Source organism: Pipistrellus hanaki, assembly GCF_964339955.1.
Source record: "Pipistrellus hanaki genome assembly, chromosome: 14".
NCBI classification, from domain to species: domain Eukaryota; kingdom Metazoa; phylum Chordata; class Mammalia; order Chiroptera; family Vespertilionidae; genus Pipistrellus; species Pipistrellus hanaki.
Genome location: NC_140516.1, coordinates 20,024,847 through 20,049,915, shown reverse-complemented (window position 1 = coordinate 20,049,915; position 25,069 = coordinate 20,024,847). Strand labels below are relative to the sequence as shown.

The following is a 25,069-nucleotide window of genomic DNA, read 5'->3' as shown; positions in this document are numbered from 1 at the left end:
TGCTAAGTTGCAGTTGCTTGGCAATTTTTTAATCTTGCTGATCTTCCCTCCCCTCCCTCCTGGCCCCCCACTGATTAATTTTATTTATTTATTCAATCTTTAAAATTGTGGCTTTGGCACACCTTCCTCAGGGTAAGAGAACACACACAATTAAATACATTAAAAGAAATATAAAAACATGGTGATTACATAATTCATCAGTTTTAACTAGTATAAAAAGGTATTGGCCTAGAAATGTAACACTGAGGAGAGGGTAATTTTAAGAGTTTCATACCATTTAAATTATTTTTTATTTTCTCCTCTTGAATTTTATTTTTTATATAGACAGGGTAAAATATAATAATATTTATGTGTTATGGTAAGGTACCTTTTCCAAAGTATAATAGCTTCCTCAACTGGCACTAAGCATAAGAACACTAAATAAACAACTGGTATAGAATATATAGGAGTGCCCTAGGTGACCCACATACATTTTAATATTTTTAGAGTTGTATCATTTTTATTCTATTGCTAAATGGGTACATTAATAAGTTAAGGTGTCTGAAAACTGATCTGCACCATTATGTTAAATAGTTCTGTCATGTTTTGCTATCATTTCTTCCATCTAATAATGATAGCTTTGGAAGGCTATGCTGGCTGCATTTTCATATGACTGAATGATAACCTGAAGGTCCATAATCTAGGCCAGGTCTTGAAGCTGGGCTCTGGTAGAACAATGTGTAGCATACATTATATCTGATCACTATCTCAAATCATTACTGTTAACTTGGATTATTTTCTCTTCTAAGCAGTATTGAAAAGTGACTGAATATAACGACATCTTTACTTTGTTCCTTTGCTAAAATGAAACTGTGGACACAGCAATAGAAAACTATTAATCTCAACAGAAAACTCCTGCTCCTATTTTACCAAAATATGGGATCCATCAGTAAAAAAATCTTCAATTTCCTATTTATCTGCATCTAAATGTATTTATAGCTTCATTTATCTATATACTGGCTCAGAAAGGGTTTTATTTTCTGTTTTTGTTTTAAACCAAACCTAGTCTTTCTACCTGTTTTCCTAATTCCATTCTCTCTTAACACTTTATTCTACCAGTAATATTTCTAATTTTTCATAGATTCATTCTTTTCTAGCTTCTTCTGATCTTTACCTAATAGTTTTTCCATTACTGCCATGTTAAAAAATACATAAATAAACATGTTAACAAAACAAAGGAAAAATAAGGAAAAGAAACTTCCAGTAATTCCATCTACCCCTTAAATATCTTTCCCCCTCTTTATTTCTTCTTCTTTTCAGCTACAAGCTGTTGGAAAATTTGGTCTATTTTACCATCTTTGCTCTGTTACTGCATCATAAGCACCCAGCCCAATATGGTCTAATTTTTGCCTAGATCATGTTACTAATACTGTTTTGGAAAAGTATATGAAGTTCCAATATGCACTTTATGGCTGATCAACATGAAATTTTTGCATTATTTATAGACATTGGCTGCTGCATCTTCAATCACTCAAAAATATCCAAGAACCATATCATCTAGTGGAAAATATGCATAAAAGCAGATAATTACAACATATGTGAGAACTGCTGTAATTTTGGTAATCATAGATGGATACGACAGAAATTGCTATCCATTCTCTCTTCACAGAAACAAAACCGATTTAATCGGAGAAAGCAATGTGCCCAGATTAAAACACAAACAAATTTTACACTTTGCAGCATCCCTTGCAGTTAAGTATAGCTATGTAATTAAGTTCTAGACAATAATATGCCAAAAAAATCATTTGGAAGAAACTTAAGAAGATGAAAGAAATGCTTGTTTCTGTTTATCTGTCTGGAATATCAAAACCGTAGTAGAGCTAGAGAAGTCGTGTTTTGACTGATAGGAATGAAAGCCAGAAAAATCACAGAGAATAAAGCAAAAAGACAAAAAAAAAATGCCCAATTCCCTGATGAGTTTGCGAGGCTGCCATTACAGTCCTGGGTTACCAGTCTGGGTTCTCAGACTTTTTATGGAGGTAGTAAACTCCTGATATGTCTAAACTGCCACAACCAAGTCCCTGTATCTCATACAGGCACATTCGAATCCCTTGCGCGTGGAAAAGTTCTCTGGATCTCTGTCTGAGTTATATTTCATCTCATTCACTGTAATTTCACTGGATGGTCCCATCTATTTCTCCTTCATACTTCTCTCCTGAGCTTCATGGCCACATACCCATTTTCCTAGACTTTTGTCTTAGAAGGCCCCTTCATCACTTAAATTTAACAAGCAAAACTGGAATGAATTGCCTCACCCTTCCTAATCTGCTCTTCCTTCTACACATAGCTTCTGGTTAATGATGCCACTGTTGAGTAAGTTACAAATCTCAAAACCTTGGAGTAAATCCATTATTTCTTCTTCAACCTTAACATTTGATAGATCATTGACTCTAATAACTTCTACCTCAGAAGATTTTTCTTGCATGAATATACTGCTCTCCATTCTCACTAATGTTGCCTTAATCTATGTCCTCACTGTTACTCTTATTTTAAAAAATAATTCCTAACCAGGCCTTATCTTCCAACCCTTTCCTCGCCTTTTCTAGCTCTCACCACCTTGTCAAAAACAGTTAACATCCAGCCCTGGCTGGTGTGGCTCTGTTAGCTGGAGTGTAGTCCCTTATATCAAAGGGTGTTGGGTTCTATTCCTGGTTGGGGCACCTACCCAAGTTTCAGGTTTGAACACCAGTCAGGGTTCATGCAGGAGGCAACCAATTTATGTTTCTTACATCCATGTTTATCTCTCTGTCTGTCTCTCTCTCCCGCCCCCTCTTCCTCTCTATGGGATCGATTCAAGAACCCTTTTAAAAAACAGTTAATTTCTAAACAGAGGGATCTGCTTATGTCCATCTCAAACATAAACTTTTTTAATTACTCTCAATTGCCTACAGTGTCAGATTAATGCATAAACGGTTCTTTTGAAACAGCTCCAGTTTTGTTTTCAGGTTCTCTTCTATGTATTCCCCACCCTCCCAAAGCCCACACCAACAGTGCCAAGAATAGTCAATTGTTTCCAGTCACATCAGACCTTCTGGTGTTTCTATAAAATTCCTTATTTCCTTTTTATTTCAATTGTCCAATGTACCTTGGACTCCTTTCCTCTTTCCCCCCATAAATACAGATTTTTGTTTTTTTATTTTTTAAATCAAGGTACAATTTAATTAGTCAAGCCTCTTTGGGGGCATTCTGTTGCCCACTTACCAAATTAATGGAACTATTTCCTCACGCCTTACTATGTGCTTTAGGGTATTCTACTCTTATATAGTTTCTTATTTTGAGTCATTTTTTGTATATTTGAGTGTATTATATGTAAATCTTTAAGAATTTTGAAGGAGGTACCATCTATTCATCTTTTCATTCCCCAGATGTTCTATGGTGCTGGGGTTTTGGACTAATCACACTTTGGTTTTCTACTAATTAAGATATGTAATTTCAGGATAAATGCTTGCAGATATATATATATATATATTATATATATATATAATATATATATATTATATATATATATAATTTAATGTCATTTTCTATTATGAGATTAGTTTTAAAATTCCTTGCTGCTATAAATTCATTTTCTTTACCCTATATCTTAATACCCTAGACCCAGAAATCAGTCTACTCCTTAACTCTAGAAATGTGTTCCTCTTACTTCTACTTAACCAAATATATTTTCTAAAAATAGTATTTCATGAACCTGAGTTTGGAATGCAAACTTTATTTGGTGATCTATGAATCACCTACAGTTTTTTAAAACTATATTTTATTTATTTTTTACAGAGAGGAAGGGAGAGGGATAGAATGTTAGAAACATCAATGTGAGAGAAACATCAATCAGCTGCCTCCTGCACACCCCCAACTGGGGATGTGCCCGCAACTAAGGTACACATTCTTGACCGGACCCTGCAAGCTGATGCTCTATCTACTGAGCCAAACCGGTTTTGGCCATCTATAGTTTTGAGTACAATTTTCTCTAATATTTAATGTGTTTCCTTGCATTAAAAACATGCTTGTTATTTTTTAGAATACTCTATGGGGGGTGGGGGAGAATGTTGACTTAGATAAGACCTCAATTTAAAAAAAAAAAAAAGAAAAGAAAAGGAAAAGAATAAGACTAGAACGCTTTGGCACACACGGATGAGATGTATTTTCAAAGCTCTCCAGGATCGACCTGCAAGCAGATGGCAGTAAAGCATATAAGAGGGGGCATGCTCTTATTTTGAGATTTATTTTTTTTTCTAATGGGAAATTATGGGCAAAATGATGACAAATAGTTTTGAATTTGCAATGCTATTTCTCATTTTATATAACAACTCAGCTTTTAAATTGTAAATCATGAATTCTAAATGGCTCATGCCTAATCTTTCTGTAAAGTTCAGGAATTTCACTCATCATATCAAACAGGAAGGAATGCAAACTCAATTCATATACCTGATGGAAATTAAATTTTGGAGGGACAATTAATAGTAATATATTTCAGCAGTAATCTATAGGCTAAACTTCTATCAAGTTTTTTGAAAGCAAAGCTTCAGACATGAAAAATTAGCATATAATTAAATTATAAAATTTACATGGACTATGCCATGTGAATGATGGTGAGTGTGTGAAAATAAGAAAAGTAAACAGCAGACTTTGGTGTAAATATTTTTTACACACCTAAAGTATTATAATGTTGAGAAAATGAAGACTAAATGTCTAATACAGAATAAAGATAGAATATTTTTAAATGCATATATGTAAATATACACGTGCTGTGTCTATTTATGCATGTCTGTAAACATGTATGTATTCATATACACATGTTTTCTGTGTGTATAGATTGTGACAATTTAAAATATGCTTTCCTTTGAAAACTGAAAGGATACCAATCTTGTATAGGTTGTGTTGATTTATAAATTCCTTTGCAAAACATTAATGTCAAAAACACACACATCTATTTGTTTACCTTTAATAATAACTACCCATAATTTCCAAATTATTTACTTTTGATTTTTGCTCCTCACTTTCATCATAGATTCAAAGTTGCCCATTTGAATAGAGAAGGCATAGGTCTTTTAAGGTAAACCCCAGCTCTGACATTTCCTAGTATGGCTGCTGAGAAGCTATTTAACCTTTGTAATTTCATTTTTTTTTCAAGTATTAAAGTAAACAAGACAATAAGCAATCTAGGTGGCACGCTATTGTGAAGATAAAAGGGGATAAAAGACAGGCAAGAGGCAGTCTATATGGCTTACTTCCCTGGCCTCTAGTCTTGATGGTAATTCTTTGCTTGTATTTTAAGAATGTTATCTCATTGTGGGAGAGTCCAAAGTCAGGCTATTGAGGTCCTCACCATTTCCAATTTATAAGTATACTGTTACCATTTTTAACAGATTTGTCTTCATGAATGTAAGTTCCCCTAACATTCATGATGTTTCACTTACCTTAAATTTATGATCTTGGTCCATGTCCTTCTCAAAGTCACTGATAACTGAATCCAATACGGATATAAACTGTTTTATTACTATACCCACTCTAAATAAGTGATATACTGTTATTAGAAATGAGTATAAAAGTTAGATGTTATTTCTCCCATTGTCATTTTATAGCAGACTGAAACTCAGGGTCACCAAAATTTCATGAAAATTCATCTAAATCTATAGTGTTCTATCATATTCCACTTCCAAAATTATATATGGAAATAAAATATTTCAAAACCTGCATTTCTATGTTACTGTGGGGAAATAAATATAAATTAGTCATAAATTATTTTAACTTGCAATGCCATATGAATTTTATTTTATGAAAATTATAGGGTTCAAAATTTTGGAAGTCTGAAAATCATGCCCTAAGTATTATTTCTCACCCAGGTGTCTTACAAAACTCGATTCATTCTAGTATCTCTGAAGTAAATAAAAACAAGTTGTACCTATGTGGCATATCTTTAAGAAATCTAGCCAGATCTCACAAGTTTACATGAAACTTTTTACATTCCAATTGAATTGTTAACCTGCATGGACATGTAAGATTTGGTGGCATAAGGAGACTTTAAGCATCTTCTACAATGTGATATGAGTTCTGGGTAGTACTCACAGCTGACATGATGAGCTCTCCCCCCAGGCTCTGGATCTCAGCTTTAACTTGGCTGCAGATTTTCAGTTGGTGAGAGTAGAATTTAATCTGCTCTAGGTAAGCCAGCAAGTCCTGTTTGCATGATAGGTCTGGACACTAAATATGCATAAAAGATAAAAATGGAAATAGCAAAATTAGTAATGACTAGATCAAAGTGAGTAAATATTGACATTTCAGGTGACTTATAAGCAATTTTATTTTTATTGAGCTCCAGTTCTCAGACCAAGGCCATGCTTCCTCCAATACAGGAGTTTATTCATGTTTTGACTTTAATGACTCAGCATAGACAAAAGAAAGATTAAAGAAATTTCCCAACATGAAGAGGTACATAAAATAGTAATGCATTTAATTTATGATAAGGTTAGAAGTGTTCAGATTATATTTTTAGATAAATCTGAGATAAATGCAATTATTTTTTTAAACTACAGATGCAATTAGAACACTTTTCTGAACTCATAATTCTGCATTGTCTGTGCTTGGTTATTTACATGGGCATAAAAAATCATCTGCAACAAACTATATATTATGTTATCTTAAATTTCAGCATTTAATGCTCTTAGCTATTACAAGCAAAAGAAATCATTCCACCTTAGATAATAGCTGTGGATCTACCTGGAGCTAAGAATCAGAAGGCATGCATTTATGTTTTATAGATGTGCTAAATTTATTTACCAAATGTCTCCTATGTTATATTATTTTCTGTAGGGAACTATCTGGAGTACAGCTTTGAGCTTCATCATAACATAAATATCTATGGTCCATGTTTAATATTTGTGTTCTTTCTTCTATGTAATTAAAATAGATTTTTAAAATTCCCATTAACTTAATTCTAATTTAAATGCATTCTCATAAGGATGCTGAAATATGGAGAGCAATTTTATGTAAAGATATTCATCGCAGCATTACTTATAATAGCAACATTTGAAAATAACTTAAATGTCCTAAAGGAGTATAAAGATTAAAGGAGAATGCTCTTCATATAATGTGATATTACATAGTCCACAAGAAAATAATATTTTCAAAGGATGTAGAAAATGTTTTTGGAAGGTGAAAAATAAAAGTATTTAAAATATAATATACTGTTTAATTAAATGGTATAAAATGAAATGGTTGCATTGTGTTTAAAATATACACTACTGCCAAAACCGGTTTGGCTCAGTGGATAGAGTGTCGGTCTGTGGACTGAAAGGTCCCGGGTTTGATTCCAGTCAAGGGCATGTACATTGGTTGCGGGCACATCCCCGGTGGGGGATGTGCAGGAGGCAGCTGGTCGATGTTTCTCTCTCATCGACGTTTCTATCTCTCTATCCCTCTTCCTTCCTCTCTGTGGAAAAATCAATAAAATATATTTTAAAAAATATATACACTACTGATAAACTAAAAAGCAAAATTCTATATAATAAAAGCCTACTATGCAAATTGACTGAAGACCAGAACAACTGGTGGAATGACTGGTCCCTATGATGTGTGCTTACCACCAGGGGGCAGATGACCAATGAAGGAGCTATCCCCAGCCTGCAGGTCCCAGGCCAGCCAAGGCGGGTACCAGTGGGAGCTCCCAATTATCCCGCTAGTCACCCCACAGATCGGCCCTGATCGCTGACCAGGCCTAGGGACCCTACCCATGCATGAATTTCATGCAATGGGCCTCTATTAAACAATCAGATAAGATAAAAGATCAGAAAGCCTTCCAGGCATTTCTGCTTTTACCTAGTTGTCAATAAGCTAGAGTGCTGCTGGAAATACCTGAGAATCCCTTTTATATTTGCTGAATAGACTACTCTACACAGCTCCAGAATGTGTGGACAAGATGAAAACATGGAAACCTTGAATGAAAGTTAACAAATGTAGCAAAGAAATAAACTCTTCTGTATAAATGCTATCAATCTGCTAGATAGACATGGACATAGAAAATGTTCCAGGTAAAAAGTACCTATACTATTTTTAATAATCACACAACTACATATGGTAGGGTCTCTCATTATCCCCACTTAGCAAAGAAGGAAACTGAGGCACAGAGAGATTGAATGCCCACTTAATAAATGGTAGAGCTGGTATTCAAACTGACATCATCTGGCTATACTTACCTACCTCTATAATCTAGGACCAGTATTAATCTTCTTACAAATTTTATATTATACTAGAGGCCTGGTGCATGAAAATTCATGCTCTGGAGGGGTGGGGGAGTCCCTCAGCCCAGACTGCACCCTCTTGCAGTCCAGAAGTCCTTCCCTGCGAGAGGTGAGCATGTGGGCCCATCAGGGAAGTGAACCAACTGTGAGCAGCTGGCCCCACCGACCAGTCATTCCTCTGTTTGGTTGATTTGCATATTACACTTTTATTATATATGATAGTAAACAGTAAATTGCCACTCTGATTTGTAAATTGGTTTCTTAAATGGACACTCTTATCTGTAGGATTTTTTTTTCTTAAAGGCCAGCACCACTATATCATAGCTGATAAAATTGAACTTGAAAATTAATAATTAGACCTTTAACCAATTATCAATTTTGCCACCACCAAGAAAACATAACCTTTCTCAATGGATTCTTTCAAAGCCATACTCAAAGAGTTTAGAATTCTGTTAAGAAAGATTCAAATGAGCAGAAAATGTGAAGTCGAACTTTTTAAATTAAAAGTTGCCTGAGCTAGCTTTACCCTTTACTTCCAGAATTGATTAAATTCTTGCTTACACCTAACAGTGCTAGTCAGATTTATAACTGAAGCACTAAAAGCATACCAATTAGTCAATTCTATACAGCAAAATTCATTCCTATTGACATTTGGAAAGCTTTTCTGATTGGTTTTGACCACCTACAAGCAGAATCAGAAGAATGAATCATTGCACGCAAAGAATGCTCCTCTAATGGATAAAAAAGAGATGGTATGTACACAATTGGAGTATTACTCAGCCATAAAAAAAGAACAAAACCTTGCCATGTGCAACAATATTGATCAACCTAGAGAGTATGATGCTAAGTGAAATAAGTCAAGCGAAGACAAATACCATATGATTGTACTTATATGTGGAATCTAAAAAAAGAAAAGAATGAACAAAACTAAAACTCATAGATACGAGAACAAACAGATGGTTGTCAGGAGGGAGGGGAGCTGGGGGCATGGATGAAAAAGGGGAAGGGATAAATGTGTAAATTTCCAGTCATGTTGATGTAAATATAGTCACAGGGAATATAGTCAATAATATTGTAATAAGTTGCCCTAACCGGTTTGGCTCAGTGGATAGAGTATCTGCCAGCAGATTGAAGGGTCCCAAGTTTGATTCCGGTCAGGGGCATGCATGTACCTTTGTTGTGGGCACATCCCCTTTAGGAGGTGTGCAGGAGGCAGTTGATTGATGTTTCTCTCTCATCAATGTTTCTAACTTTCTATCCCTCTCCCTTCCTCTCAGTAAAAAAGCAATAAAACATATAATTAAAAAAATATTGTAATAACTATGTATGATGTCAGATGGGTAATAGGCTTATGAGGGTGATCTCCTCATATAAGTTATATAAGTGTGTAATTATTATGTTGTGCACTGAGAACTAATATACTATTGTATGTCAACTATAATTTTAAATTTTTTTTTAAATTAAATGTTCCTATTTGCCAAACCTTTATTAAAGTCAAATAAGCTTTCCCCTCATTTTATATTTTTGCATGAAGGTGATAAAAAAAAAAAAAGTTTGAGCCTTACACTTGTAAAACATTCTTGCCCTTAACTTTTAAAAAAATTAAATTTGCATAAAATAACTTTTAAAGGAACTCTGCTTGGGATTTCTAGACAAATCAAGTGGTAGACTATCATAACAGTTTGGGTATTTCCCAGTTTATTAAAGTAGGAGATGTTGACCAGGACATCTGGTTAGCTTTTTAATGCATAGATATATTTTCTTCTAAATTTATGTTTTGTAACTTCTGGGACTCTCACTACAGGCAAGCAGATGGCATGCCAGCCTAAGTGGTTTTCTCATGCTAAACCAGCTTTCACTATCTAGGAAGATGCTTGGTCCCAATGCAGAATACTTCTTTAGAGATGAGAAGAAAAGTAAAAACAAAAACAAAAAAAAACATTTATTACCTTTCAGTTTGAATTTTAAGGGTGAACTAGAAAAATGAATACTTTAAAGACCTTTATTCAAAAGCTCAGCTATTTTTTGCCCACACTAGAATATAAACTTTATTTTAAAAACACTTAAAGTGACTTTTGCAATTACAGACAACAGTTTAATCTCTGCTAAACTGGCAAAGTTTGCTAATGAAAAGTATGAGGTGTCCTTGTGAACAGTGTGTTCAGGACCTTCCCCTACCCAGGATGGACTCATTTCTCTGTCTGTGCTCCAGCCCAGAGGCTGTCTGATTTCACCTTCCTCGGGGTCCCATGGCATCAACTGTCCCATTTACTTCTGCACTTTTAATGTTTTCATCCTCGAATCTGTCAACATAAAATCCCTCAACACAATAACCCTTCTCCAACCCTGTAACCCCATCTCCTTCTCTTGTTATTTGGGAACATGCCCTTCTGGTGCTCTCAGTTTTTGTTGTGGGGTATCATTTCCCTCTTTCCCTCTTCCTGGATAATAGTATACTCTGTCCTGGCTTCATCTATCACTTACAAAATTAAAAAAATTATAAAGTAATTATCAATCATCCAGGTCTGTCTTCAGAAGAACCATATACCTATTGCATTTATTCATTATTGTCTTACCAAGAGTTCACACCCAACACATAGAAATCCTCAACTAACTCATAATCCATCTTGCCTACTATAAAACCATTTTTTTCCATTCAATTTACTATCTCTATAAAGAGTGACTCTTCCTTCTCTATCATCTGTTAAATTTGGTTAGTCATCAATTTGAGATGATTTCATACGTAGAAATCTCAGTGTACTTGGAACATTTCCTTCTTTGCCATGTCTGTCTCTGCCGCACTTTAGCAGACTGAGGTTTCTAAAACACAGAAGGAAAGGGTATCTATGGATGGGATAGATAAAATGGACAGTGGGACCTGCTCTGGCTGGGTGGCTTAGTTGGTGGGAGCATTGTCCCATGTACCAGGAGACTGATTCCAGGTCTGGGCATATACAAGGTTGTAGGTTTAGTTCCCACAATCAATGTTTCTCTCTCTCTCTCTCCCATTGTCCCTAAGATCAATAAAAACATATCCTCAGGTGAAGAAAAAAAAATACAGTGGATCTCTTTTATTATGTCAGAGATAAAGGACAACAAACTCATATGGTCTACACTGACTATGCTGACTTGTGAGAGTTATATTTGGAAAACTATGGTCTGGCATTTTTTAATGCACAGACTAAAATTATCTCGAGTTAAAGAATTTTTTTTCAATTCATTTTCAGTTTCAACTTGGATTGGACATAATATAGAAAACCATGGCACATTTTGGCTTCAGTCATTTGGTTACACATTAGCATAGAGTTTGTTTTTAACTGTAAATACTAAATACTAAAAAATTAGTAAAATCTTTATAACGCTTAGAGTAGCTAGACACTGAATACGTGTGTGCGCATGTGTGTATATATATATATATATATATATATATATGTGTGTGTGTGTGTGTGCGCGCGTGTGTGTGTATACATATATATGTGTATGTATATATACACACATATATGTATATATACATATATATGTATATATATGTATACACACACACACACACACACACACTCAAGAAGCTCAAACCTCTGAGAGAAGGTAGGTGAGGGTGGGGGTAAGGGTAAGAGATCAACCAAAGGACTTGTATGCATGCATATAAGCATAACCAAGGGGGCTGAGGGCATGAGCAGGGGAGGAGAGGGAGTTCTGGAAGGATAAGGACACATATATAATACCTTAACCAGTAAAGAAAAAAAAAGAATGTTTAAAACTATTTGTTATTTCTTATTTATTTCTCCTCCTTATATCCACAAATACAACATCTAATAAGAGAAAGTTCACGTTTTAGAAAATAGAGGATAAAGAGTAAATAATAATAAAAGTATGTAAGTTATAAATAATATGGAAGAGTTACAAAGTCAAAAGAATAGTGTCCCTTTCCCCCAAAGGGAGATAAATATGCATTATCAAGTTGAATAATATCAAACGTTCAAAGTAATACTACATCTCCATTTGAAATATTAATTAAATATGCCTATACCATAACTAAAAACTGACTTTCCTTTCATGTTAGACAAAAGGTACCGGTAACTCTAATAATGTAGATGTTGCTTAGAAAACTGAAATATAGATGAGAGAAATGTAAAGAAAAATGCCAAGTATATAAAATATTAGTCTCTATAAGCATTATTTACCCCTACATTTTAAATCTTCACTTTAGAACTCTAAAAATTACTACTTACCTTACAATTTTATATAGGATGCAAGAATATATTGTTGACTCAGAAAATGTAACATAATAGAATTTTCAAAAGTATTACTTTTGAAGAGCAAAAAGAAGAAATATAAGGTGTTGAGGAAAAATATTAACATTGGATAGTAAAGCCAATGGAATATATTTGAAAATAAAAAAAGCTGATATTTAAAATAATTTGAATGTATGAAACTCAAAATCTTAGAAATAATCAAGTCCTAAGTAATAATAATAATGCCCTAAGATTCCTTATAATGAATTGTCCACTACTTGTGTATTAATTACTGAATAACATTTAAAAATAACTCAATAATAAAAAAATAATTCAATAGAGTAAAATTTCTAGGGTAAGGTATTTCTAGGCTGAGGTTTATTATAAGAAATACCTGGGGATAAAGATTGAATGTAATCCATCTCTTTGGTAGTATTTCTTGCATTTTAACATTTTTCTTATTCAATACTGAAGTCTAATTGAGAACTACCTAAAACTGAAATATATAAAACTAATAGCCAGTACTTTGGGGTGCTCAGCCTAGAACTTTTAAAAATTAACACTGAAATGGCAGAAAACAATTAGCATAGATGTTCCCCACATGCATTTGTAGAAAAGTCACCTGGTTGGCGATCTGTCGTGCGAGGACATCCATCCTGGATCCCGATTCCGATATCATTTTAGCTGCATAGATCACATCAGTCGTGTGCTTTAGTGGTCCTTTGCCCCTTAAAGTAAGAAATACATGTTATTTGAAGTGGTTCATGCTAATATATACATACACGCATCCCATGAGCAGACACAGGTTTGCACCCCAAAGTACTGGCTATTAGTTTTATATATTTCAGTTTTAGGTAGGTCTCAATTAGACTTCGGTATTAAATAAGAAAAAATGTTAAAATGCAAGAAATACTACCAAGGAGATGGATTACATTCAATCTTTATCCCCAGGTATTTCTTATAATAAACCTCGGCCTAGAAATACTATTGGAAAATGTGGATACCTCAAGGCAAACACATTTTTCTAATTCAAGGAGGAAATGTGAGATTTAAAATTTGATGTATGTCCAACAGCAATTTTGATCAGCAAAGGCTTTTAGTCTTGCTCTTTTTAGTTCTTTTTTTTTTTTACAGTATTTTGGTTAATTGCATTTTGATCTTAATCATATTATTTCTCCTCCATAATTAATTCATAGTAATATCATCATTGAGTATGAACCTGGAGTCATACTATCTTGTACTGTTTACCAAAATCAGATCACTTCTTACAATTTGTTTAAGGAAATCAAGATAAATATCCACTTGGTGCCTCAGTTTCCTTGGTGGTGAAAGAAGCATCTACTATATAGAATCATGCTTTTACTTCTACAAAGTGTTCAGAACATTGCTTTAAATAAAGTAATTATTTAATAGTACAAGTTATTGCAGTGGTTACTTTAAAATAATCTTGATTTCTAATGCCACTGAATAAAAGTTGTGTTCATTTAGGGATTTTACAAGGTACTTAAGAAGAAAGAAGTGCACTGCTTACATTTTTGTAGAGGGATGAGATAAAGAGATATTCTTCCGATTTCTCTTTCCTCAGAAATAAATGAATGATTACCAGAATGTAACTATCTACCTAAAACCACTTCTCTCTCCTTACTTCCTTATGCCCAATTCCTAATCCTCTACTGAGTGTCAAATACTGGCTGTTCTAATTGTTTGGGTTCTATTCCTTGTTTTCCAGAGAATGGGACCCTGAAGGAAATGCTCACTATCATAATTGCTTTTACAATTTTTATTGAATTTATTGGGGTGACAATGGTTAATAATTTATATAGGTTTCAATGTATAATTTTATAATACATCATCTGTGTAGTATAATGTAATTTATGTTTTGATGGGTGAAGGGAGAGTGAAGAGGTGGGAAGCAAGAGTAAACGGGTCAGAGTGAGAAAAGAAAGATTCTGACAAGAAAAAGAAAATGAAACAGTCTTTGTTCATGTCTTATTTACACCTTGGACTCATCCTGAGGGTAGATGCCCTAAGGTTAAATCGAATGACTTGTTATTAGAGGAAATTCACTAAGGAGACCGGGACCTTTGGAGGGGATTCAGGCAAAGATAAGTGATCTGAGTATTCTCTCCCTGGAAATTGAATGCCAAAGTGCATGTGCCAAATAGGCCCTTTCATCACACTTTTTCTGCGGTGCCTCTCAGACTCAATATAAGCAAGTTTCCCTGTAAAATGGAACGTCACGTCTAACACAGTGGAAAGCTGGCCTCCGAAGATGGCCATCATCATACTTCTTAAAAAATCTGCTGACACATGATGCTTTGTAATTTTTAAAAACATCCACATTAATCAATACAGTATTTGAGTTGTTCTTATCAAATTTATGTCTCAGGCTGGGTTAGATGTTATGTACATGGTTATGCTCAAGAAAGGCATTGCATTTCATTATTTCTGTGCCTCTCTGGAGAAAGTTAAACTTAAATAAAGCTGTCTAAGCTCCCGGAAAGGCAATGCATCAGTTTCTGGGGCCTTAAATAACGGACAGAGGCTGTTTCTAAGGAGAGCAGCTAACACTCTGAGTTTAAACAATGATCAAAGAGCTATATCTAAGGAATGCGGCTAATGTACCTTCCCACTCAAAATAATATATCTCCCCCTATAAAATCGCTGGCCCAATGAGAGGGAAATTACCTCTAAATTTAAATACACACCTTGTTATGAGACCACTGTCCTAAACACATGGAGAACTTAAAAAGTAACGATAATACATTATGACAGACTGCAATTATTCCCTCCACCGTGTTCCTAATTAAATGTATTGCCTGGCAAGCTTCCTGCTGCACGCCACACAGAATTCACATTTTACAAATGATTCCATATCTTGCCAGGCTTCCAGAGGAAGCTGCAATTACTGAAACTGTGATAAATTTTTTAACATTCTCAGCCTGAAATGTGCTATGTAATGAAGGCTTTTTAAATTGGGAAATACGTTCAAAGGTTGTTTGCTGCCTTCATTTTCATAATGGGTTCGCAGGATCTCCTGTCAGCAAATTGTGTCTTAAATCACTGAGCCTGGATCCTACAGAGAAAGACACCCAGAAGAGGAGGGGATAGTCTTTGGAAATATTTTAAAGGAACCAGAGGCCAGAAATCCTTAATAATATATTTCCCCCAGAAAGAGGGCAGATGAAGCTCTGGACTAGAGGTGGCCAATTCATCCTTAAATTACATGTGAGACGGTATAATGGGAAGGGCTGCAATCAGCTAGTGATGTTGATGCCATCGAAATTTTTTATTAATGCCAGTGAAAGCGGTTGAAACATTATTTGTGCAACATAAACCTTTGAGTTGTGTTTGACACTACCCCCATCTTCTTATTTCTTTCCCTGTCCTCACCCCATTTCTGGCACCCACCCCTCCCTTCTTTCTCTTAATTAGCATAAATAATAACAAGATGATACAGCTGCTCAGTAACAACTCAACCAACTAGAAAATTGCTTTAATAATAGAAAAATATCAAATAGTTTCATGGACTGGCTTTGTCTTTTAGGCCCTAAGAATAATTTTGAGATAACTGGTATTTTCTGCTACTAATTAAAAATAAAACAAAAAGGTTAATTACATCTTTTGTAGTCCCTAAATCTTTGATAACATGTTATTCCCCATTTCAAGACCAGAATATTCCCTTTGTCTTTTCCTTTGATATTTATATATGAATCCAAAGGCATTGTGAAAAGTTAATAGATGAAAACGATAATAGCATATATTTTGTTACCTAATAGGTAGCACATTTAGCATTTGCTATGTGCTAGGCAGCATTTTCTACACAAACTAATTTGATCATTATCATGACCCTATGATTTTTGAATTATTATTATCCTCATAAAATAGATGAGGAAACTGAGGAACAAAGATGTTAAATTTATATTTTATCAAGTTCAACAGCTTTTAAGTCCTGGAGATGGGATTTAAATTCAGGGGAACTGATTATCAAATCTGCTTTCAATGACTTTCCTATATGTCTTCCAATAAAACAATGAAGATGAAATTATATTATTTTAAGAGATCTCCTTAAGACATGATGGGAGTTACCATGAAAGCAACAGAGAGCAAAGATGAGGGTTAGCTATAGGTGCTGGGTTTTTAGGAGGTCCAGCAATAGTGACTTCATTCCACACAGTAGCTTCAAGGAACACAACCTAAATTTGTCCCAGTTCCCCCAAAATATACTGCATTACATAGACTTTTAAAATCATGGAAAATGGTTGAAATAATATCAATAGTTTGCTATCCTGGGACTTTTCTTATAAGATACTATTTTTCATTATGATTTACCCAAGTATCTTTTCCCTTCTTCCTTTCTCCTTGGATATAATCACTAGACTCAAACTCAGCCATTACAGACACCCTATCAGAGATTGCATTTTGATGTTTATTTCTAATACAACCAATATAACTTTTTCTCCTAGAATCTTAGTGTTAGACGTTTGTTTTATATAATTCTAAAACTCACATTCAGTGCTCCAATAAAGTAGAGTGAAGTCAATATAGTCTTGGGAAATAGATTGTTTCTGCATCTCGTGCTGACATATGTTAGCCATGTAGTCTTGGGAAATGACTCAGTTGGTCTGTGATTATTACCTCTTCATTAAAATAATGATTGTGATACTTGCCACTTGGTAAGATACATACAAATCACATAATTAACCCAACATTGGGCACATAGTAGGTATGCAGCAGATGCTTATTTTTTCTTTCCCTATCTTTTTACAAGTAATGATTTACTTAGTGACTAATAATATATTTACTTTATTGGTGACTTTAAAATTTTTTATATAATACTTATAGCACTTTCCAGATAATACGGACTAAGTTTATTATATTGAGTTTCTTCTTACACCTCAATATCCTTTTACTGAGAAAAAAAAAATATAAAACTAGAGCCCCAATGCACAATATTCATGCATAGTTGGATCCTAGGCCTGGCTGGTGATCAGGGCCTATGGGGCTAACTCACCCAGTCCCAATCTGGGCTGGGCTGGCTAGGGCCTGTTGGCTGCTGGCCGGGGCCTGCCAGCTGCTGGATGGGGCCTGTCAGATAGGGAGAGCGATTGCAGGAGGTTTGCTGGCTGGGGGAGGTTGGCTATAAACATTAAATTATAAATATATTTATAAATTATGAATACATTTATATATTTATAAATATATATTTAAAAACATATATTTATACCTTATAAACTGTGTGTATGTATGTGTTTCATCATTATCATTAAGATTATTCTTTAAATCCTTATAAGCAATTAATTTATACTTAATGGATAGATTTTTTTGGTAGTATGAATTTCCCAAGATTAAAGACTTAACTTTATAATTCTTTTACTTGTAATTCTGACATTAGATACAAAAGAAAAAAAAAACCAAACACCTAATTATCACAGAAGCAACTGAAAATGATGAGGTAAAGAGAGGAAATAAACTCAAGACAGGACACATTGTTCTACTGTTAATATACAAATTTTTAATTAGGCAACTCTTTCCCCCTGGATGTTACTTTCTCTTATAAAGTATCATTCTCAAGTTTGGAGGACCTTATAAAATTCCTTAGAAAATCAGCTAGTGAATAAACAGCTAACTTCCTGAGTAATTAGAAGAAACTTTGAGGTTCAAGTCTAAAAGAAATGTTGTCCCATGAAAAAAGGACATACATATACTAGAAGCCCGGTGCACAAAATGCATGCACTTGGGGAATCTCTCAGCCCAGCCTGCACCCTCTCATAGTCTGGGAGCCCTCGAGGGATGTCTGACTGATGGCTTAGGCCCACTCCCCAGGGAGAGCAGTAAGCTGGCAGTCGGACATCCTTAGCACTGCTGCAGAGGCAGGATAGGGTCCTGCTGCTGCACTTGCCAGCTGTAAGCCCAGTTTCTGGCTGAGTAGTGGTCCCACTGTGTGAGAGCACTGACCACCAGGGGGCAGCTCCTGCATTGAGCATCTGCCCCCTGGTGGTCAGTGCGCATCATAGTGACTGGTTGTTCCACTGTTCAGTCAATTTGCATATTAGTATTTTATTATATAGGATATATATGTCATATATATGTATATGTCCATATATATTCATTTTGGTTTTCCTTATTTCATGTTATTCAGAGTAGCCTAACAACATCAAAATGTTTTAGTCCTTATCCCAATAAAGAATATTCCTCTTTTACAAGGTGTACTGTGGGTGATGGGCGATGCACTGCATAGCCATTTAAGAACCCAGGCTCCTTTTATTACAAGTTAACCTACTTTTTAAGGCCTCACGACCTGTGGATGGGTTCATTTCATTCAGATATTTGACAAAGGAAAAGAATGAGGATATCAGAGGAGACTTTTGGGATCAGGATAAGAATTAGGAAACATTACTCTGACCAATGATTTAGAATCCAGACACATAGAGCCAGGTAACTGCAAAGAAGGCCAAAATGCATTTCATTTAGGTGCAGGGAAAAAAGAAAACAAGCCTTTATGAATTTACAGCGTTTCTGCACATACTAGCAGGGGTGCTATAATCCTGTCTTTTATTCTAGTAACAAAATCTGTGTTCCCTTTGAAGAGAATTTTGGATGCCATCAAGTAGGTGGGAAAATTTGAAAAAGTACCAAGACTCTTCACCAATACAGCTGAAATTGTAAGGACTATGCTCTGCTTGGGCAAAAAAACAATTCTATTTTTGGTTTAAAATTGTTACAATGTACATGGTCTATTATTAAAACTAAAAAGTATATACAGATTACTTTGTACATGGTGATAATAGTCTTTCATGCTCAGTGTTGTATTTATGAAAAGAGGATAGGGCTGATTTTAGAGATCTTTTTGGTGATCATCCTGAGGAGAATATTTTCAAAAGTTAGTAATATTATTATTGCTGCTGTTGATGTTGTTATTGTTTGTGGGCATACAGTGTATGATGGCTGTATTTGTTTACGGTGTGTGTGTGTGTGTGTGTGTGTGTGTGTGTGTGTTGTGTGTGTAGGAAGTAGAAACTTCCTTCCTCAAATCCAAAATTACTTTTCTAAACAAATCTGAGACATGTGTCTTTTCTCTGTTCTTCAGCCCTCAAACTCCCAAATTTACCCTCTACAAGATAGTGTAGTATCAAATCTAGAGATTGTAAAACTCAGGGAAGGATTTTATGAAGTAACTTGAAGGGTTAAAAACCATTAACGCCTAGGTGAAAGCAGTAGAATTAGAATGAAGGAGTTATTTCACAACTTTAATTTGTTTTTAAGGCAAAGAAGAGGTCAGCTGGCCAGATATTCTGATTTTGTGTTTAGTAAAATGATAACCTTCTCCAGTTCTTCCTAAGTATTAAGATTTTATTTTTTGTGTGTAATTTTGTATTCAAAATGTACATACAATTAAATGTGTGTGTTCCTATGTTCCAGCAACTGACTGTAAAATCACTCAGTTTTCTCCCTCGGCCCTGACACCAAGCACTGCTGAGTAGTGTGGTGCACGTTGTTTGTTCACTGCACAAATTCAGGAGTTGCCATACACTTCATGGATGCTACCATAACTGTGTGTCTCATAGCTTATGTTGAATTACATCCTCATTCTGCTCCTGGCATCTATTACCTTCACCCTATAAACAAGAACACAGAGCTTGAAAGCCCAATGATCCTTAACTTTTCTTCAAGCTACATGAATACAGGTTAGTCTACATTTAAGGAGTTCAAGTCAGTAGCACTCTCAAAGCCAATTAAAAAAAAATCATGTAGTAGATAGAAACATCAGCACAGGTTCTCTGTCAGTATGTATTTTGAAGCACTGAAATTCTATGGGCAGCTCTGAATCAGTGGGATGTTTCATATACTACAAAGAAATATATAACAACAAGAGAGTCCTAGTCATTGTTCTTAGCGGGGTCCTAAGAACATCATTGAAGCATCATTCTTTAACTATTTGCCCAATCCCAAGGGTTAAAAGACAATAACCTCTTCTATGATTGAATTTCTGTAATCCACAACCTGACACTTATCTTTCCTTTTTTCTTTTTCTTTTTTTATTTTTCATTCTACTTGGGGCTGAAAGAGATACTTTTAAAGGGAAAAAAAGTCACAGTTGTTTTTTCCCTCTCAACTTGACTTTTACCTTTTGACTCAGAGAGAAAGGGAGCCAGTGGTGGGACCCCAGCATTGACCATCAGAAGTTATCTAGAACCAAAAATGAAAGCCAGTAGGGAATCCTAGCACTGGTGAAAACTGCGGTATATGAGTAGATATTGTTTCCAATGATCTAAGCCCAATTTTAGATTAATTAAACAAGTTGTTTCTATGTCACACCAAAATATCAATAGGCACTAATACAAGGAGCCTGTGTGAAGAAAGATCAGGAGAATAACAGATACAAGAGTCACTTTGGTTCTGGGTTATGGAAGGAACAGTGAGAATCAGCAGCCATGCAACTAGCAACTCTGGTTTTTCCTTCAGGCCAACTCAAGAATTTCCTTCCCATCAACCACGCATTAATGTTAACACGCCTTGTCCTTGTCCTGGGCTACACAGGAAACACACAAACCACTGTGCGTGTCAGCGTCTAGCCTGGGGCAAGAAGAGGGAAGAAGTCCTACTTGTGGGAAGATAGGGACAGTTTTTCTTTTTTCTTTTTTTGGGAGAGGGAGTTTTTCAAATAATTATTATAAGTACTCATTTCTTCTTTGAGGTGTACAGTCCTTGAAAGTTCCAGAAAATATTCTCATAAGACATTCATAAACTATACCAGCTGCTTAGTTAAAGGGGTCATTTAGGGAAAAGATTATAATTATAGTTAATATCACTTAAAAAAAATCTTTGGAAGTAATTGGTTACTGAAACTGGGAAGTAAGGGATAACATTTTCAGTGGTGGCTCTCCCGACTCATGTGGGTGGTGAGCATTGACCAGGGAATCCATTTCTATCTTCTCTCCTGCATAGGAAAGCAAGTGCTCCAACACCAGCCTTTCCCCATCCCCCCATAAGATTGTGAGTCATTCGTCTCAGGATATAATAGAAAATCTGAACTCGGCACCAACATTTGAAAACGGGTCTTTTCTCGCCTTTTACACGTTACCTCCCCGAGTGTGCACATTAATCAAAGCCAATGGACTGTAAATACAACTGTACTCTCTGACTGTGGGAGTCCCTCTTACTCCTGTTGGCAGTGGCCTCAGCATTAATCACATACATGATCTCTTCCAGAGAGCCCGGCCATTTTTTTCCAGCTTCCCTTGAAACTACAGTGTTAGACTAGCTGCTCCTGATTCTTTCATAGCAGCCCAAACTTGATGGGTTCAGAAAATAATCCTTTTCAAGTTATGAAAAGAATATGATTCAGCTTTTATTACTTAATGTTTGACCTTCTTAAAGCTTTCATACCTACGCTCTTCTTATTCTAATCATGGACCAATGTTATCCTAAGGTCCAATTGAAGATGATACATGTGGGGGTGAAGGGGCCACCACCTTAGTGAAGGTTTATCACAGCGAATAGATTGGGTCCACAAGTGGTCCAACCATCTGGCTTGTGACCAGTTTCCAGCTTTGTTGTTGCTTCCAAGATGATAATACTGCTGAAGCCGGTTTGGCTCAGTGGTAGAGAGTCGGTCTGCGGACTGAAAGGTCCCAGGTTCGATTCCGGTCAAGGGCATGTACATTGGTTGCAGGCACATCCCCGGTGGGGGGTGTGCAAGAGGCAGCTGGTCGATGTTTCTCTCTCATCGACGTTTCTGGCTCTCTATCTCTCTCCCTTCCTCCTCTCTGTGAAATATCAATAAAATATATTTTAAAAAAAGATGATAATACTACCAGTAGGTCTTTGGCATGCCCTCCCTCCCCCAGTCTAGCCAGATAGAGCTACAGTTTATTAAGTTGTACTACATTATAAAGCTTCCCACTTTCAGATGGCTTATTCAGATTGAGTATGATTTGAGATACACTGTTTTATGCAGTTGGTTTTAACGTTAATGTGTATTGCATCTCTCCGTTGACTTACATGCTTTATTAAATTATTGTAGAGTGACCTGAAGCTGATATTTTTTAAAAGGGTATTATTTTAAAATTTGAAGAATGAAATGAACATCTCTAGTTTACACATGCATATTATTTTTTCATTGTGTCTCTCTATAAGTCCTAATGTTTTATCTAATGCTATGCAAGACGACATACTTAATGCCCTCTGATTAAAAGGTAGTAAAGCAATATAATTGTAAAACAGTAGTTGACCAGCATCTTGCCCAGCTGGGTGATCCATGCTCATTCTGCATGTGCTGATATTTGCCCTAAAAATCTCTTGCTTTGGAATAATATAGACCCATACAATACCTAGGTGTTTGGATCTGATTTCATATTAAATAACTCAGTCTGCAGGGTCACATGTTGCTATCAGACTAAATTATGTTTAAAAACCATATATAAAGTACTTTAGAATTGTATGCTTAATGATTCATTGCTTATTCAACCAAAATTACTTAAGACAGACAAATAAAAGAAAGCCTAAGTTTAAAAGTTATCCTCCCTTCCTTCTGTCCTTCCTTCTTTTTTCCCTACCTTCCTTCCTTCCTTTCTTTTTTACATTCTCTAGACCACATGTGTCAAACACAAGGCCCGCGGGCCAAATCCAGCCCGCCAGGCCTTGCAATGTGGCCTGCACCGCGCTGTCATCACTGCACTCCGCTGTCAGTTTATGACATTGTCAGTTTATGACTGTTCAGTAAACCATTCGGCCCGCAATTTAGGCTGGATTTTAGATTTTGGCCCCTTCTCTGATTGAGTTCGACACCCCTACTCTAGACCTTCTTACTCTGTGGTAGAATTGGGTATTTTGGTCGTGCCCCAGCAGTGTGCCTTGGTTCAATGTCAGAACATATTAGACCTTGGATCTCTTCACCTGTTTCTCTAGGGAGTTTATTTCATTCAAGGCCTGCCAGCTCTCTCTTTCTAAAAATAGGCATCAAATGTTTGCCAATTTATTTATTTTTTAAAGTATATTGACTGAGATGGATGCTGTTCTCTCCTGCTAAGAACTCCTCCCTAAGTCTCAATGGTTTATTTTTGAAAATGTTTCTTAAAATGTGAGATCCTGGACCTCCAATTAAGTGAGGTTATTTAGGAAGAAAACAATAGGAAACAAACAGCCAGATGATAGGATGTTACCCTGAAAAAAATCAGAATTTGCAGCTCTAAAGAATTCATTTCTACAGCTTACACTGCTGCCGGATAATTTATTTTTTTTCTTAATGGAAAATAATGTTATTTTCCCACAGGATAAGCTCATTAATATTTTTGCTATCCAATGGGATCAGTTTCAAGAAGGCTAACATATTTTATACCAGAAGCTGGCATTCTGAAGACATCCCCTCATAATATTTAACTTTTGGTGCTTTAAATAGACATATCCACAGTTTTAGGCAAAAGGTTGCTTTGGGAATTTTTTTCAGCTTTCTCTTTCAAGCATAGAATGAGATAACCTATGTCTACTTTTATCCTCTCTCTCTCTATATATATATATATATATATATTTATTTATGTCGCATGTATACTATTGTGCTAATATTAAAGTAAGTACATTATAAAAAATATATAAGTATAAAGAGACCTACACCATAAACAAGAATAAACTCAAAATGGATAAAATATTTAAAATGTAAGTTGTGAAATCTAAAAATCCTAGAAGAAGAAATAGCAGTAATATCTCAGACATCTCTCATAGCAATATATCTGATATATCTCCTATGGTAAGGGAAACAATGGGGAAAATAAACAAATGGAACTATATCAAACTAAAAAGCTCCTGCACAACAAAATATACAATCAACAAAATGCAAAGGGAGCACACTGAATGGGAGAACATATTCCCCAAAGACACATCTGATAAGGAGTTAAAATCCAAAGTATATAAAGAACTTAAACAAGTTAACACCAGGAAGACAAACAATCCAATTTAAAAATGGGCAAAGTACTTCTCCTAAGAGGACATACAGATGGCCAATTGATAGATAAAAATATGCTCAAAATCACTCATCATCAGAGGAAAGCAGATTCAATCCATAATGAGATATCAACTAACATCTGCCAGAATGACTTCATCAATAAATCAACAAAAACAGCTGGAACCAGTTTGGCTCAGTGGATAGAGCGTCAACCTGCAGACTGAAAGGTTCCGGGTTTGATTCCAGTCAAGGGCATGTGCCTTAATTGCGGGCATATCCCCAGTGAGGGTATGCAGAAGGCAGCTAATCTATGTTTCCCTCTTATCGATGTTTCTAACTCTCTATCCCTCTCTCTTCCTCTCTGTGAAAAATCAATAAAATATATATTAAAAAATAAAAGAAATCAACAAAACACAAATGCTGGTGAGGATATGGAGAAAATGGAACCTTAGTACACTGTTGGTTTAATGTTACCCATAATAATAAATTTCAATTGTATTGTATAAACTAAAGAGCACTTTTCTACAAATTATTTCATTTTGATATATGTAACAAACCTGCAATATAGAATGACAGAGATTGTCAGCCCCAATTATGAAAGAAAATACTGATGACCATAT

General features: G+C 35.3%; 1 protein-coding gene across 5 annotated transcripts in view; it reads right to left on the bottom strand.

Annotated features, from left to right (window-relative positions):
* The window catches only part of CTNNA3 (catenin alpha 3), a 1,202,853-nt gene that overhangs the window by 44,604 nt on the left and 1,133,180 nt on the right, over positions 1-25,069 (bottom strand). For all 5 annotated transcript variants that reach the window (XR_014796805.1, XM_084904252.1, XM_084904255.1 and 2 more), the window contains 2 exons: positions 13,131-13,236; positions 6,106-6,240 (listed from right to left, as the gene is read on the bottom strand). Coding sequence is in view for 4 of the 5 variants with exons in the window: in XM_084904252.1 (XP_084760378.1) it covers positions 6,106-6,240; positions 13,131-13,236 (241 nt within the window). In the remaining variant the exon portion in view is untranslated. The remainder of the gene's footprint in view (positions 1-6,105; positions 6,241-13,130; positions 13,237-25,069) is intronic.